Genomic DNA, 14,759 nt, shown 5'->3' on the forward strand with positions numbered 1-14,759 from the left:
CCCCCACCTCTGGTCATGCTTCCACAAGTGAGGATTCATCTCAGCTGTGGTTCCTCTCTTGAAAAGTCCCAGTATAATTACCCCCATCTCAACAATTGGAAGCTTCAAGTCAATCCCCCACTCTATCACTTCTATACCCCTGCAACCTCAGTGGAACTCTGAAACACAGCCTGTTACTACACAGAGAGAACTGAGAGGTGACTGGCCAGAAACCCAGCAGTGCACCTATTGTCTAGGCCTTCATATTGGGGCAAAAACCCCTGCCTCACCTGCTAGCCAGCCAGCAGGTGACTTTCCTGCAGGTAGCCTGCTCCAAAACCCTTGAGACACAGTGACAGTACAGAGCAGACCAAGAACATTTCCCAAAGATGCAGACAGCCACTGAAAGGATTGGACCAAGACACAAAGACACTGCTGGCATCAATGACAGAAGAAATGTGTAGGCACCAAGCAAGAATTCATCCAACAACCTAAAAAGCAACATGGTAACACTGTGATCATACAGCAGGAAAGCTTGAACAACCTAACCCAGAAGAAGCAGAAGAAAACAATTTTAAATGTAACTTTATGAGGTGATGAAGACCTTTAAAGAGGAAATGAAAAGTTCCCTTAAAGAAATGGAGGAAAAGACAAACAAAAAATTGGAAGAAATTACTAAATCCCTTAAAGAAACCCACGGCCCAAAAGAAAAAAAAACAATCAAACAGGATAAGTAAACACTTCAAGACTTGAAGACTGAAATAAAGGCAATAAAGAAAACACAAATCGGAGGAATTCTGGGTATGGGAAATCTGAGTAAATGAATGGGAACTAAAGAGGCAAGCATAAACAACAGAATACAAGAGATGGAAGAGAAAATCTCAGGTATTGAAGATACTATAGAGGAAATTGATTCATTGGTCAAAGAAAACACTAAATCTAACAAATTCTTAACCCAAAACATCTAGGATGTCTGGGGCACCATGAGAAGATCAAACTTAACAATAATAAAGATAGAAGAAGGAGAAGAACTCCAACGCAAAGGCACAGAAAATATATTCAACAAGATCATAGAAGAAAAATTTCCCAACCTAACAAAGGGTTTTCCTATGAAGGTACAAGAAAATTACAGAACACCAAATAGACAGGACCAAAAAAAAAGTCCCCTCACTATATAATAATCAAAACACAAAACGTACAGAATAACAAAAGAATACTAAGAGTTGCAAAGGAAAAAGGTCCAGTAACATATAAAGGTAAACCTATCAGAATTAGACCTGACTTCTCAATGGAAACCATGAAATCTAGAAGGTCCTGGACAGATGTGCGGCAAATATTAAGAGACCATGGATGCAAGCCCAGACTACTATACCCAGCAAAACTTCCAATCACCATTGATGGAGAAAACAATATATTCCGTGACAAAACCAGAAATAAACAATACCTATTCACAAATCTAGCCCTACAGAAAGTACTGGAAGGAAAACTCCAACCCAAGAAAGCTAACTGCACCCACAAAAACACAGGCAACAGATAACCTCCCATCAGCAAATTCCAAAGAAGGGAAACACTCAAATACTACCACCGAAAAATAACAGGATTTAGTAATAATTGTTCATTAATCCATTAATATCAATGGACTCAATTCATCTATAGAAAGATACAGGCTAAGATAATGGACATGAAAACAGGTTCCAGCCTTCCACTGTATACAAGAAAGACACGTCAACCTCAAAGACAGACATTACCTTAGAGTAAAGGATCGGGTAAAGATTTTCCAATCAAATAGACCTAAGAAACAAGTGGGTGTAGCTATCCCAATATCTAGCAAAATAGATTTCAAACTAAAATCAATCAGAAGTAATGGAGAAGAACACTTTATACTCATCAGAGGGACAGTTTTATCAAGATAAAGTCTCAATCCTGAACATGTATGCTCCAAATACAAGAGCACCCACATATGTAAAAGAAACATTACTAAAGCTTAAATCACACATCAAAGTCCACACATTAATAGTTGGAGACTTCTGTACTCCACTATCACCAGAGGGCAGGTCAATCAGACAGAAACTTAACAGAGAAATATGAGAACTAACAGATGTCATGACTCAAATGGACTAAACAGATATCTACAGAACATTTCACCCAAACACAAAAGAATGTACCTTCTCTTTAAAATCTCATGGAACCTTCTCTAAAATGGACCACATATTTGGTAGCAAAGCAAACCTCAACAGATACCAAAAAATTGTAGCAAGTCCCTGTATCTTCTTGGATCACCATGGTTTAAAGTTAAGAGTTTAACAACAATAATAATTTCAGAAAGCCTACAAACTCATGGAAATTGAACAGTGTTCAATTTAACCACTCATGGATCAAGAAAGAAATACAAAAAGAAATTAAAGACTTCCTAGAATTCAACAAAAATGAAGGCATAACATACTCAAACCTATGGGACACTATAAAAGCAGTGCTAAGAGGAAAGTTCATAGCACTAAGTGCCTACCTAAAGAAAGTGGAGAAAGCTCACACTAGTGATTTAAGAACACACCTGAAAGCTCTAGAACAAAAAGAAGCAGACTCACCTGACCCTCCCAGCAGGTCCTAAGTTACTCCAGGGTCTTGAAGAGGCACTATCTGAAAGACATGGGGGGGGGGGCAGCGGAGAGAAACGGACGCCAAGCAGTATTTTTTGTCAAGGCATCTCTTTATTGAAGCAAGTTTCATGTCTTAAATACTCCTCAGTAAGGAGCTTGGGCAGGGGGAACTGAGGAAAGGGGGAAGGGTGAAGGGGGAAAGTGGAAGGGAAGAAGAGGCTTGGTAGCTAGGCAACCAAGCGGAGCAGTTTGGCAGCTGAGCAGGGCAGTTGCAAGGTCAGTGGCTAGAACACCTGCTGTTAGTGATAAGTAGCAAGCAATGAAGACACTCTGTGGTGCTTTCCAGAGCTTGAGTCTCCACGGTTAGCATGTAATGTTTTGGCTAACTTTAAGTTTTCTGTCTCAAGATTTTTACTTCAAGGCCCTGTGAGATGTAAGAAAGAAGAAGCCTGAAATGGCTCCTGACACTCACCCAAAAGGAGTAGACAACAGGAAATAATCAAATAGGGGGTTTAAATCAATAAAATAGAAACAAAGAGAACAATACACTCCTCTCCCCCTCCCTCTCCAGTCCAAAGAGCAGTCAGGGTTCCCTGCCCTGTGGTAAGTCCTAGGTCCTCCCCCCCTCCGTCCATATCTAGGAAGGTGAACATCCAAACTGGCTAGGCTCCCACCAAGCCAGGACATGAAGTAGGATCAAAACCCCGTGCCATTGTCCTTGGCGCCTCATCAGCCCTCATTGTTCGCCATGTTCAGAGAGTCCAGTTTTATCCCATGCTTTTTCAGTCACAGTCCAGTTGGCCTTGGTGAGCTCCCAGTAGATCAGCTCCACTGTCTCAGTGGGTGGGTGCACCCCTCATGGTCCCGACTTCTTTGCTCATGTTCTCCCTCCTTCTGCTCCTCATTGGGACCTTGGGAGCTCAGTCCAGTGCTCCAGTGTGGGTCCCTGTCTCCATCTCCATCCATCACCAGATGAAGGCTCTAGGATGATATGCAAGATATTCGTCAGTATTGCTCTAGGTTAGGGTCATTTCAGGTTCCCTATCCTCAGCTGCCCAAGGAACTAACTGGGGACCTCAGCTTGGGCACCTGGGAGCCCCTCTAGGGTCAAGTCTCTTGCCCACCCTAAAGTGCCTCCCTTACCTAAGAATTGTGGTTCCGTGCTCCCCTATCCAACCTTCCTTTATCCCGATCCTCCTGTTTCCCCAAGTCCCCCCTCCTTCCCTTCTACCTTTTCTCTCCTCATCTCCCCTTACCCCCATCTCACCCCACCCCCAAGATCCCAATTTTCTCCCCGGCAATTTTGTCTACTTCCCTTAGCCAAGAGGATAACTATATGTTTTTCCTTGGGTTCACCTTCTTACTCAGCTTCTTTAGGTTCACCTATTGTAGACTCCGTGACCCCTATTTATGGCTAGAAACCAATTATGAGTGAGTACATCCCATGTTCATATTTTTGGGTCTGGGATACCTCACTCAGGATAGTGTTTTCTATTTCCATCCATTTGCATGCAAAATTCGAGAAGTCATTGTTTTTTACCGCAGCGTAGTACTCTAGTGTGTATATATTCCATACTTTCTTCATCCATTCTTCCATTGAAGGGCATCTAGGTTGTTTCCAGGTTCTGGCTATTACAAATAATACTGCTATGAACATAGTTGAACAAATGCTTTTGTCATGTGATAGAGCATCTCTTGGGTAAATTCCCAAGGTGCTCAATCATTTTTAACATTAAAAAAATCTATATAGCCCTAGTCTCTAAATTTCTCCATGGAAACAATTGCCATTTGACTCTCCTAAGAGCAGGTTAAATGTGTCCTTGGCAAAAGGACTTTCAGTTGGCTGATAGAGAGGCACATGGCTTTGGATCGATCAGTGTTTGTCTTTGGTTCAGGGCCTGTTTGTAGCAGCAACTTCAGCTTCCATTTTGGTGAGAGAAATATTGTGATTTGAGGCTGTTTATAGACAAGCAATCTGCTTTTAACTTGTTTAGAAGCTTCCCCCCCAACATCCATTTGACTTTAGAATAAGGAAATTTAACAAATAAATATGCCAACATAAACATTTGAGAAAGTTGATGTGGTACATAATTGTAGGGTACAGAGCTCTTTAGTAATCTCTTTTCTGGGAGATTACTGCAGTGCAGGAACAAATACACTATGACAGTAGGGAACCGAGAAAAAAGACAACAGAGAGGGAATAATAAAACAAGAATAGTGTGATAAGGAAGAAGGGCTTGTGTACTACTATAGAACTTTGGGTAGCATTTATTTGTGGGTTATTCTTAACCCAGGAGGCGAGATAGAGATAGTTTTACAGTAGATATGATGGGTCAACTCTTCTAAGCTCACACTTCATTTTTATTTATTTATTTATTTATTTATTTATTTATTATGTATACAATATTCTGTCTGTGTGTATGTCTGCAGGCCAGAAGAGGGCACCAGACCTCATTACAGATGGTTGTGAGCCACCATGTGGTTGCCGGGAATTGAACTCAGGACCTTTGGAAGAGCAGGCAATGCTCTTAACCTCTGAGCCATCTCTCCAGCCCCCTCACACTTCATTTTTTGAGAAAACCAGATAATAATGAACTAGACCAGAGGGACATGCACTAGGCACATCCTGGAGACAAGCATTGTGAATTATATTCTCTTTCTCAGGAAGTTAGAGTTAGATATAAACTCTGGACTGGAAAATTGTATGTGGTCAAGTTACTGACCATATCAGGGTAAAAAGGTGGAAAAAGATATTCCAAACAAATGGAACTTAAAACCAAGCATTAGTAGATATTCTAACACCTAAAACTTTCAAGAATAAAGAGTTTACATATTAAATACCCGGTAGAAAGAGGAGGTATCAATTGTGACTGACTCAGTCAAAATAGTTATTGAATTCAAGCCAAAAATATTCTGAGGACACAAGGAAAGCCACATTATACTTATTGATGGAACAATATATGAAGAGGATACTACAGTTTGAGCATATGCACCACAAATATGGCAATACCCGTTTTTTTTTGTGCTAAAACCCTATGAGATATTAAGCCAGAAACTAGTTAGCCATTGTGCAGTGATTGTGGGTGACTTCAATACCCTATTTTCAGCAATAGGCAGGTCTACTCGACAAAAAGTTAATAGAAACATTGGGCTTAATTGTTCTTATAATTTAATGTATATAACAGATATCTAAACATTCTACCTACTATAGAATACAAACAAGCAGCCTATTGTACTTTCTCAAAATTTCCTCAAATATTAGTATAGAAAGTAACCTCAACAAATATGAAAGAATTCCACCTACCCAATATTCTGTCTGACCACAGTAAACTAAAGGGGGATATCAATAGCATTAGAAAGTGCACAGACTTGTGGAGAAACAAGAACACAATGAAGATGTGATGGACACTTGAAGGCAGTCCTAAGATATGAAGGATATAATGAAGGCAGTCGTTTTTTTTGTGGTGTGTGCACATTGGTTTTATTGTAACAAAGCAATTTGTACACTTCAACATTTAAAATGAGCATCTTTTCCTTCAAGTGAAAACCAAAAAACTAAAATTAAAAAAAATTAAAAATAAATTTACAGCAGAGAATGTGAACTCCAGATAAACAAACCCCTACAGGTTTTGCTGATTCTCCCATTGAGTGATAGGGCTCGAGTCATCGCTAGGAGAGAATTTTATTTTAAAAGTGTCATCTTAAACTGCAAGGACGTCTGTTAAACATCACAATTAAACATGCCAAAGGAGAAGCCATGTTGTCACAATGCCCACTTACCCCCCAGACACCTCAAACCCACCCTTGCTGACCTAATGAAGGCAGTCTTAAGGGGGAACAGTTACAGTAATAAGTGCTCCAAATTTCAAGTAATTTCAAACAGATAAATGATACATATTATGGTTTTGGAAAACAAGATCAAACCAAACACACTGAAATAGACAAAAAACAAGGGCAAATTAATGTACCAGAAATGACAGTGGAATAATATGATTACACAATGGAGCACTGTGAGGACATAATGGAGCACTGTGATGACACAATGGAGCACTGTGATGACACAATGGAGCACTGTGATGACACAATGGAGCACTGTGAGGACATAATGGAGCACTGTGATGACACATGGAGCACTGTGATGACAGAATGGAGCACTGTGATGACATAATGGAGCACTGTGATGACACAATGGAGCACTGTGAGGACACATGGAGCACTGTGATGACACAATGGAGCACTGTGATGACACATGGAGCACTGTGATGACATAATGGAGCACTGTGATGACATAATGGAGCACTGTGATGACACAATGGAGCACTGTGAGGACACAATGGAGCACTGTGATGACACAATGGAGCACTGTGATGACATAATGGAGCACTGTGAGGACACAGGGGAGCACTGTGATGACTCAGTTGAGCACTGTGATGATAAAAGTGAACATGGTGATACTATAGTTGAGCTGTGATATTAAAATGTACCTCTAATGGCATCATTAATAATTGTTATATATAATGGAATATTTTTAGATATTGATTTTAGTTTTAATTATGTGTATGTGTGTTTGTGCTAGGGTATGTGCCTAGGAGTGCAGTTGCCTGACGAGGGTTGCTCGGAGTTGGAGTTACAGAGAGCTGTAAGTCACTTGATGTGGGTCATGGGATCTAAACTCAGTGCTGTGCTATCAGAATTGAACATTGTGACGTCACTGCATATCATAGTGTTGTTACAGTTGAGTTGTGATGTCAGAATTCACCACTGTGGTGGCCAGTGAGTCATTGCTATACACAAACAGGGGCATTTTCGATGGTAGAATGGAGCATTGTGATGACATACAAGCTGAGCTACCTTAATGGCCCTTATTTTATAGTTTCAACATTAACTTACTATTTTGACATGCAGTCATACATCCTTAGGGTACCGTATGCCATTCAGAACATGCTGAAGGATCACATTGGCATAACTGGCACTTCATAACCTCAAGCATTTATCATTTATTTCTTAGGAGTCTGTTGCTGACTCCATGTCCCTACTCACCACAGTTTTTTTCTAGACTTACAATTTTATCCCAAATCAGTCTTGATGGATAATACATTTCTTCTAGGTCATTCAAGTAGCTGATGTATAATGTTTACAAGAAGGTCTTCCAATAGTTCACATTTCTGTAGTTTACTTATAATATCATATTAACCTGTCACTTATGATCTTGTTTGAGTCTTTTACTTGTTATTCTAGTTTAAAATGATCAGCTTTGTTAATTTTTGTTACTTTGTTAATCTTTGTGTATCTTAGCATGCCTTCCCTGCCCTGTCATGTGGTGTCTTGAATTGTAAGCTGAGCTAAACTTTACCTTCTTTGCCTTGCTGTTTGCTGGTCCCCATGTTGATTTCCACAGTGTCTGCATGAGCTTACATTCTCACCCGTGACATAAGGATTCTTCCTTCCTGACGACTTTGACAGAATCTGTCATCATTTGTTTTCTTGACGATAACCATTCTGACTAGGGTGATGTGGAATTTCAAAACAATTTAAATTTGTATTTCCTTGACGGCTAAGGATGTTGAACATTTTCCAAGTAGCCTTTGGCCATTCGTAATTTCTTTTGAGAACTGTCTACTTCACTGGTCCATTTATTGACTAGATAGTTTTTTTCTGATATGTGAATTTTTTAGTTGTTTATATATATTGGATATTACTCTTTTGTGTGATAGTTAGCAATTAATAGATGCTGATTATTTCCTTTGTTGTGTGGAATTACATTAATCCATTGCCATCTGTGAAATTCTGGGCTCATTTCCTGTGCTATCAGAGCCCTCTTTAAAGGACATGCCCATGCTTATATATTGAAGTGTTTACCTTTGTTTCCCTAGCAGTTTCAAAGTTTAAGTTTGTACAGGAAAGTATCTGAATCCCTTTAGACTGATTTTTTTTTTGTGCAGGGCAAGAGATATGGCAGTGTCTGACATTTTCTAAAAAAATAAAAGTCTGAATTTAAAGACAGTGCTTCAATCACAAGAGAACTCTAAGTTGTTTTACCTCCTTATTTAAAATATTTTATAATTATTATTTAAAAAAATTGTATAACAAGGTGTATGTAATTATGCAAGAATGCTGTGTGCCACTAGAGGGAGCCACTCACTCTTACTTGTTTCTAGACTATTGACCTTGTGAATGCAGACTCTTACATACATGTGTTCTAAGTCTTCAACCCCTGGCCCTCCTCCTCTGTAGTTCCTATTTGGACTTTGCACTGGAATTGCTGTTACATTGTAAGAGTTTTGGAATGGAAAGTGGAATGAATCTGCTAGCTCCTAGTGTTGTCCTGTTAGAGGAGTTTGCTTCTTGGTTCCTGGTCGCTTGTCTAGCTAAGACCCAAAAGAATCACACAGAAATATTTTTTTTTAAATCACTGCTTGTCCTATTAGCTCTAAATTCTTATCAGCTAATCACTACATCTTATTTTTATATATTTATTTATTTATTACTTTATAAGTGATACCATTCAAAATTTCCACTTCCTTTCCCCCTCCCACTTCCCTCCTGCTCCCCCACTTACCCTTCCCACAAACCCCCTCCAAAGGTACCCTGCCCTTTGGGAAATCTAAGACCCTCCACTCTCCATCCAGGCTTACGAAGGTGTGCATCCAAATGGACTAGGATCCTAAAAATCCAGTACATGTAGTAGAGACAAATCCCAGTGCCATTATCATTGGCTTCTCAGTCAGCCCTCATTGTTATCCACATTCAGAGAGTCCAGTTTGATTCCATGCTTGTTCAGTCCCAGTCCAGCTGGATTTGGTGAGCTCCCATTAGATCAGGCACATTGTCTCAGTGGGTGGACCAACCCCTCATGGGCCTGACTTCCTTGCTCATCTTCTCCCTCCTTCCGCTCTTCAACTGGACCTTGGGAGCTCAGTCCAGTGCTCCAATGTGGGTCTCTGTCTCTATCTCCATCCATCGCTTGAAAAGATTCTATGGTGATGTTCATGATAGTCATCAGTCTGACTACGGGAGAAGGCTAATTCAGGCACCCTCTCCTCCACTGCCCAGGGTCCTAGCTGGGGTCATCCCTCTGGACTCCTGTTCACCTGGTCTTGATTTAATTTTGGTATATGGTTTTATCTAAAAAAATGTCCATTTCTTTTACATTTTCCAATTTTGTGGCATACAAATTCTCTGACCCAATGATTCTCTGAATTTCCTCAGTGTCTGTTGTTATGTCTCCCTTTTCATTTCTGATCTTGTTAATTTGCCTTTTGATTAGTTTGGGTAGGGGTTTGTCAATCTTCTTGATTTTCTCAAAAAACCAGCTCTTTGTTTCATTGATTCTTTGGATTGTTTTCTGTGTTTCTATTTTGTTGATTTCAGCCCTCAGTATGATTATTTCCAGTCTTCTACTCCTCCTGGGTGAGTCTGCTTTTCTAAAGCGTTCAGGCATGTTGTTAAGTCTCTAATGTGAGCTTTCTCTGTTTTTTAATGTGAGCACTTAGTGCTATGAACTTTCCTCTTAGCACTGCTTTCATAGTGTTCCATAGGTTTGGGTATGTTGTGTCTTTATTTTCGATGAATTCAAGGAAGACTTTAATTTCTTTACTTTTTCCCTGACCCAGGGGTGGTTCAGTAGTTGACTGTTCAGTTTCCATGAGTTTGTAGGCTTTCTGGGGGTAGAATTGTTGTTAAATTCTAACTTTATTCCATGGTGATTCGATAAGACACAGGTGGTTACTAAAATTTTTTTGCATCTGTGGAAGTTTGCAGGCGGCTGCACCATGTGACTATCATGAACCCCACAGTCTGCAGGAGTCTTGAATTTTGTTCTTGGGTAGCTGTCTTATTTATTTTAATTCCCCCACTTAGCCTCGGCCTAAAGCTGGAGTTCTGTGATTCTAATATCATTGATCATTTCATCTGTGACGCTTTCCTTCTCCTCAAAATCGCGTGTTCAGGCACGTGGTCCATGGAGCAGACAGTCCTCATCTGTGCTGTGTTGACTCTCATCATAACACAGGTGTGTGTTGTTCTCTCCTGTGTTTATATTATCAAGACAGTTCTTAGATTCCCCTCTGCCCAACAAAAGAGAAAAGCTTTCTCTACCTGCTTTTCCCACATGATTGTGGTTTCCATCACCTACAGCAGCTGCATCTTCATCTACATCAAGCCTTCGGCTAAGGAGGAGGTGGCCATTAACAAGGGTGTAACAGTTCTCACTACTTCCATTGCCCCTATGCTGAACCCTTTCATCTACACACTTCGGAACAAGCAAGTCAAGCAAGCCTTCTGGGACTCAATAAAAAGAACTGTAATATTTCCCAAGAAATAAGATAGTGAAACCTAGCAAACATGGGTGGTAAACTTCCCAAACTTCTGGGTCAGGTTAATGTTTTCTGGACACTTTTGCTCATTGTGGTCACCTGCCATTCCAGCCCACATGAACCTCTTTTAAGATCACATCCATCTGGGTGTCCTTCCAGGCGTGCTAAAAGCTTTCAGAATTTGTTACTTCTCTTCCACTTGAAAACCCAAGAGAATACCCAAAAGTAACAAAATAATGCAAAACAATAGAGAAGCAATTGCCAAGAGAGTTTTACATCTTCAGCAAAAATTAAGTCACAATAGTTTCTTCTAATCCAAAACTTTCAATTGGTTTATTCACTAATTCATATAATAGATATCAGATCAATATGTACTTCCTTTAAGGCAGGCACTGTTTGGGCCTTGAAAACAGAAGAAGACACGAACCAAACAAAAAAAATATCTACCCCACCTCATATGTACTCTCAGTAATAGAACAGAGAGTGGGAACAGGCTAATGAGTGGCTAACCAAAATGTTGTACATGCACAGCAGGAAATGCTTTTGATCATAAAATAGGACGAAATTCTATCATTTGTGATAGAGGTGGGATAGAACAATTGTGCTGAAGTAAATCAGGCACAGACAGGCAAGTATTTCCCTCATATGTGGGTTATAGAAGGGCTGACCTCAGAGAAGTGGGGAACCAGAAGGCTTTTATCAGGAGCAGGGAGGAAGAGAATGCTGGGGAAACTTTTAACTAAATTGCGGATGGGTAGAAGTCAGATGCTCCAGTTACTGCATACACGATTGCTGCAGAGATAATGGTACCATACACTATCATTCAAAAGTCTGAAAATAAATTCTGAATGTTTTTATCATACAGAAATTATTAATGTTTGAAGAAACTAAATTTGTATCCTGTGTGTTCTTGTATCAAGACATCATGTGATACTTCATAAATATGCACACTTGTTATATTTTAAAGCATGTCTAAGGATTAATATGTAATAACTTTAAAAAGAAGGCTTATTCTGAAATCAATGATTGCCATGAATGAGAATGATGTCTTTTGATCTCATTAAATCTATCAAAAATGCTCATATATAAAAAATTATTATTATCTGGGCATAGTGGCACACACCTTTAACTCCAGCCCTTGGGAGGCATTGTCATCCTGGTCTAGAGAGCAGGTTCTAGGGCAGTTAGGGCTACACAGAAAAACTCAAAGAAAACTAATAATAACTATAGTGTTTGGTGAGGGAGGGTAGGACAGAACATTTATTCATGTTTTTTCTGCAACCATATTTCTTCCTTTCTTTTTAAAAATATTTTCCCTTTATTGAAAAGACTCTTTTCTCACATACTATTTTGTGATTATAGTTTCCCTCCCTCTGCTACTCCCAGTTCTTCCCCTCCAGCTCTACTCCCTTTCGGTCTTTCATTAGAAAAGAACAGACGTCTAAGAGATAACAGCTAAAAATGACAAAATAAAGTATAATAAAAATGAAGCAAAAACCATCATATCAAAGATGGACAAGACAACCCCAAAGAAGAAAAAGAGATCCCAAGAGTAGGCTCAAGAATGAATCAGACCCTCATTCTCACACTCAGGAGTCCCACAAAAATACTAAGCTAAAATCTGTAATACAGATACAAAGGACCTGGTTCTGACCCATATTGGCCCCGTGTTTGCTTCTTCAGTCTCTGAGTTCATATGAGCTTTTCTCAGTTGATTTAGAGGGTCGGTCTTGTTTTCTCTCTGCTTAATATCTGGCTGTGGGTCTCTATCTTGTTCCCATCTGCTGTGGAAGGAAGCTTCTCTGATGATGGCTGAATAAAGTACTAAATGATGAGCAAGAAAGACTGTCATTAGAAAGCATTTATTCCTACTTATCCTGTTTTTTCTTTCTTTCTTTCTTTCTTTCTTTCTTTCTTTCTTTCTTTCTTTCTTTTTTTTTTAGATCAGAAGTATTTGGTTTTACCCTAGGATTCTGGACTATCTAGTCTCTAGTTCTTGGTCATCCAAGAAATGCCAGGTATGGGTTCCATCTCTTGAAGCGGGTCTTAAGTCAAATCAGACATTGGCTGGTCACACCCCCACCTTTGGGTTACCATTACACTACCATATATAGCAGACAGAACAGATTATAGCTCAAAGATTTTGTGGCTGGGTTGATGTTTGCATTTCTCTTTTGGTTCCCTGCAGAGTACCTTCATACACCAAAGAAATTAGAATGTAGAGGCAAAAGCTACATGTAGGTACCAGCTCAACCTCTCCATGTTCATTGAGTTGTATGGGTGTTGTCCTCTGCATTACCCTTCCCCACCGCATCTCCACACAACCCACTGTCAGTTTGTGGAGTGCAACCATTGTCTTAGAACAACCTCGGTGATTTGGGGATTTCCATGGCACTCCCTTGGCCAACAACCCAATTGAGTGCAACCCAGGTCTGCTACTGGAAGCTTTATTTGGTAACAAGAGATAGTCAGTTGAGACTCCATATCCCCATTTTTAGGAGGCCTTGTTAGGATCACCTTCATATATTTTAGAAAGTTTCGGCTGCACTATGTGTCCATATCATCCCTCAAATGCTTCTCAATTTTAGCTGTCTCTCCCAGAATTCCAACCCTCAACACTGTCTCCCTTACCGACTTGATCTTTCTGTTCCCATCTTCACCCACCCCCAATAAACACATAAAATTTTTGGTTCCCCTTCCCAGAAAGATCCATGTGTACTTTCCAGATCCTTTCTTTATACCTAACCTCTCTGGGTCTATGAACTGTTGCTTGGTTATCATTAACTTAACGGCTAACATCCATATATAAGCAAATACATACCATATTGTCTTTCTGGGTCTGGGTTACCTCACTCAGGATGATTTTTTCTAGTTCCACCCATTTGCCTACAAATTTCACATTATCATTTCTTAATAGCTGAGAATACTCCATTGTGTAAATATATCAAAATTTTCTTTAACCATTCTTCTGTTGGGGACATCTAGGTTGTTTCCAGTTTCTGGCTATTATGAATAGTGCAATAATGAACATGGCTGAACAAGGGGGTAGGATGGAGCTTCCTTTGGGTATATACCCAGGAATGGTATGGGGGATCTTGAGGTAAACCAATTCCCAGCTTTCTGAGGAATCACCATGTTGATTTCTATAGTGACTGTACAAGTTTATATTCCCACCAGCAATGGACAAGCTGGGTGTGGTGGTATACAGCTGTTATTCCAATACTCGGGAAGGCAGCATAGGAGGATCAGAAGTTCAGGGTTCTCTTCTGCTGCATATCCAGTTGATGCACAAACTGAGACATGAGACCGTCTTAAAAAATAAGCAGTCATAAATACAAAATCAAGTGACAAGCTAATCAAAAGGTGTCATAGCACAGGGGATTACTAAACGGCTATTCCCATTTTCTGGATATTATGACTAAAGCAACAATCAACATGAATGAGCAGCTATCTCTATCATAGAATGTATTTAGGTGATATGTGCTGAAGAGTGGATAACTGTGCCATATGGTGGATTTATTTCTAGCTTTGGAGTAACATCCACACTGATTTCCATAATGGGAGCGCCAATCTGCATTCCCACCATCAGTGAATAAGTGTTCCATTTTCACCACATTTGAGTCAGAATTTCAGGGAGCCACCCAGCCCCAGAAAGATAAACTATATGTTTACTTCCATATAATGTGGATGTTAGCCTTGAATCTTCAGATATACATTTCTCTTTGGAATACCCCAGTGATCAGAATATTAGTAAGGGTGATATCAAGAGAGAGGAGACATAATAAAGTGGTATAAAGGACTAAAGGGTCTTAATGGTACAGGATGGGTTTAATGGAGAAGGGAGTAAGGGGAGGGTAGTAAGGGAGAG

At 39.8% G+C, this 14,759-nt stretch overlaps 1 protein-coding gene across 1 annotated transcript; it reads left to right on the plus strand.

Moving 5' to 3' along the window:
• Positions 1-10,086: 10,086 nt before the first annotated feature.
• Positions 10,087-10,899, plus strand: LOC142838896 (olfactory receptor 6C2-like; the record flags this gene model as incomplete). The annotated part of the gene is made up of 2 exons (XM_075954597.1): positions 10,087-10,103; positions 10,314-10,899. Coding segments are annotated over 2 exons (603 nt in total), but the record flags the coding sequence as incomplete, so codon positions are not given.
• Positions 10,900-14,759: the final 3,860 nt, after the last annotated feature.

This window comes from Microtus pennsylvanicus, chromosome 20 (genome assembly GCF_037038515.1).
Source record: "Microtus pennsylvanicus isolate mMicPen1 chromosome 20, mMicPen1.hap1, whole genome shotgun sequence".
Taxonomy (NCBI): Eukaryota; Metazoa; Chordata; class Mammalia; order Rodentia; family Cricetidae; genus Microtus; species Microtus pennsylvanicus.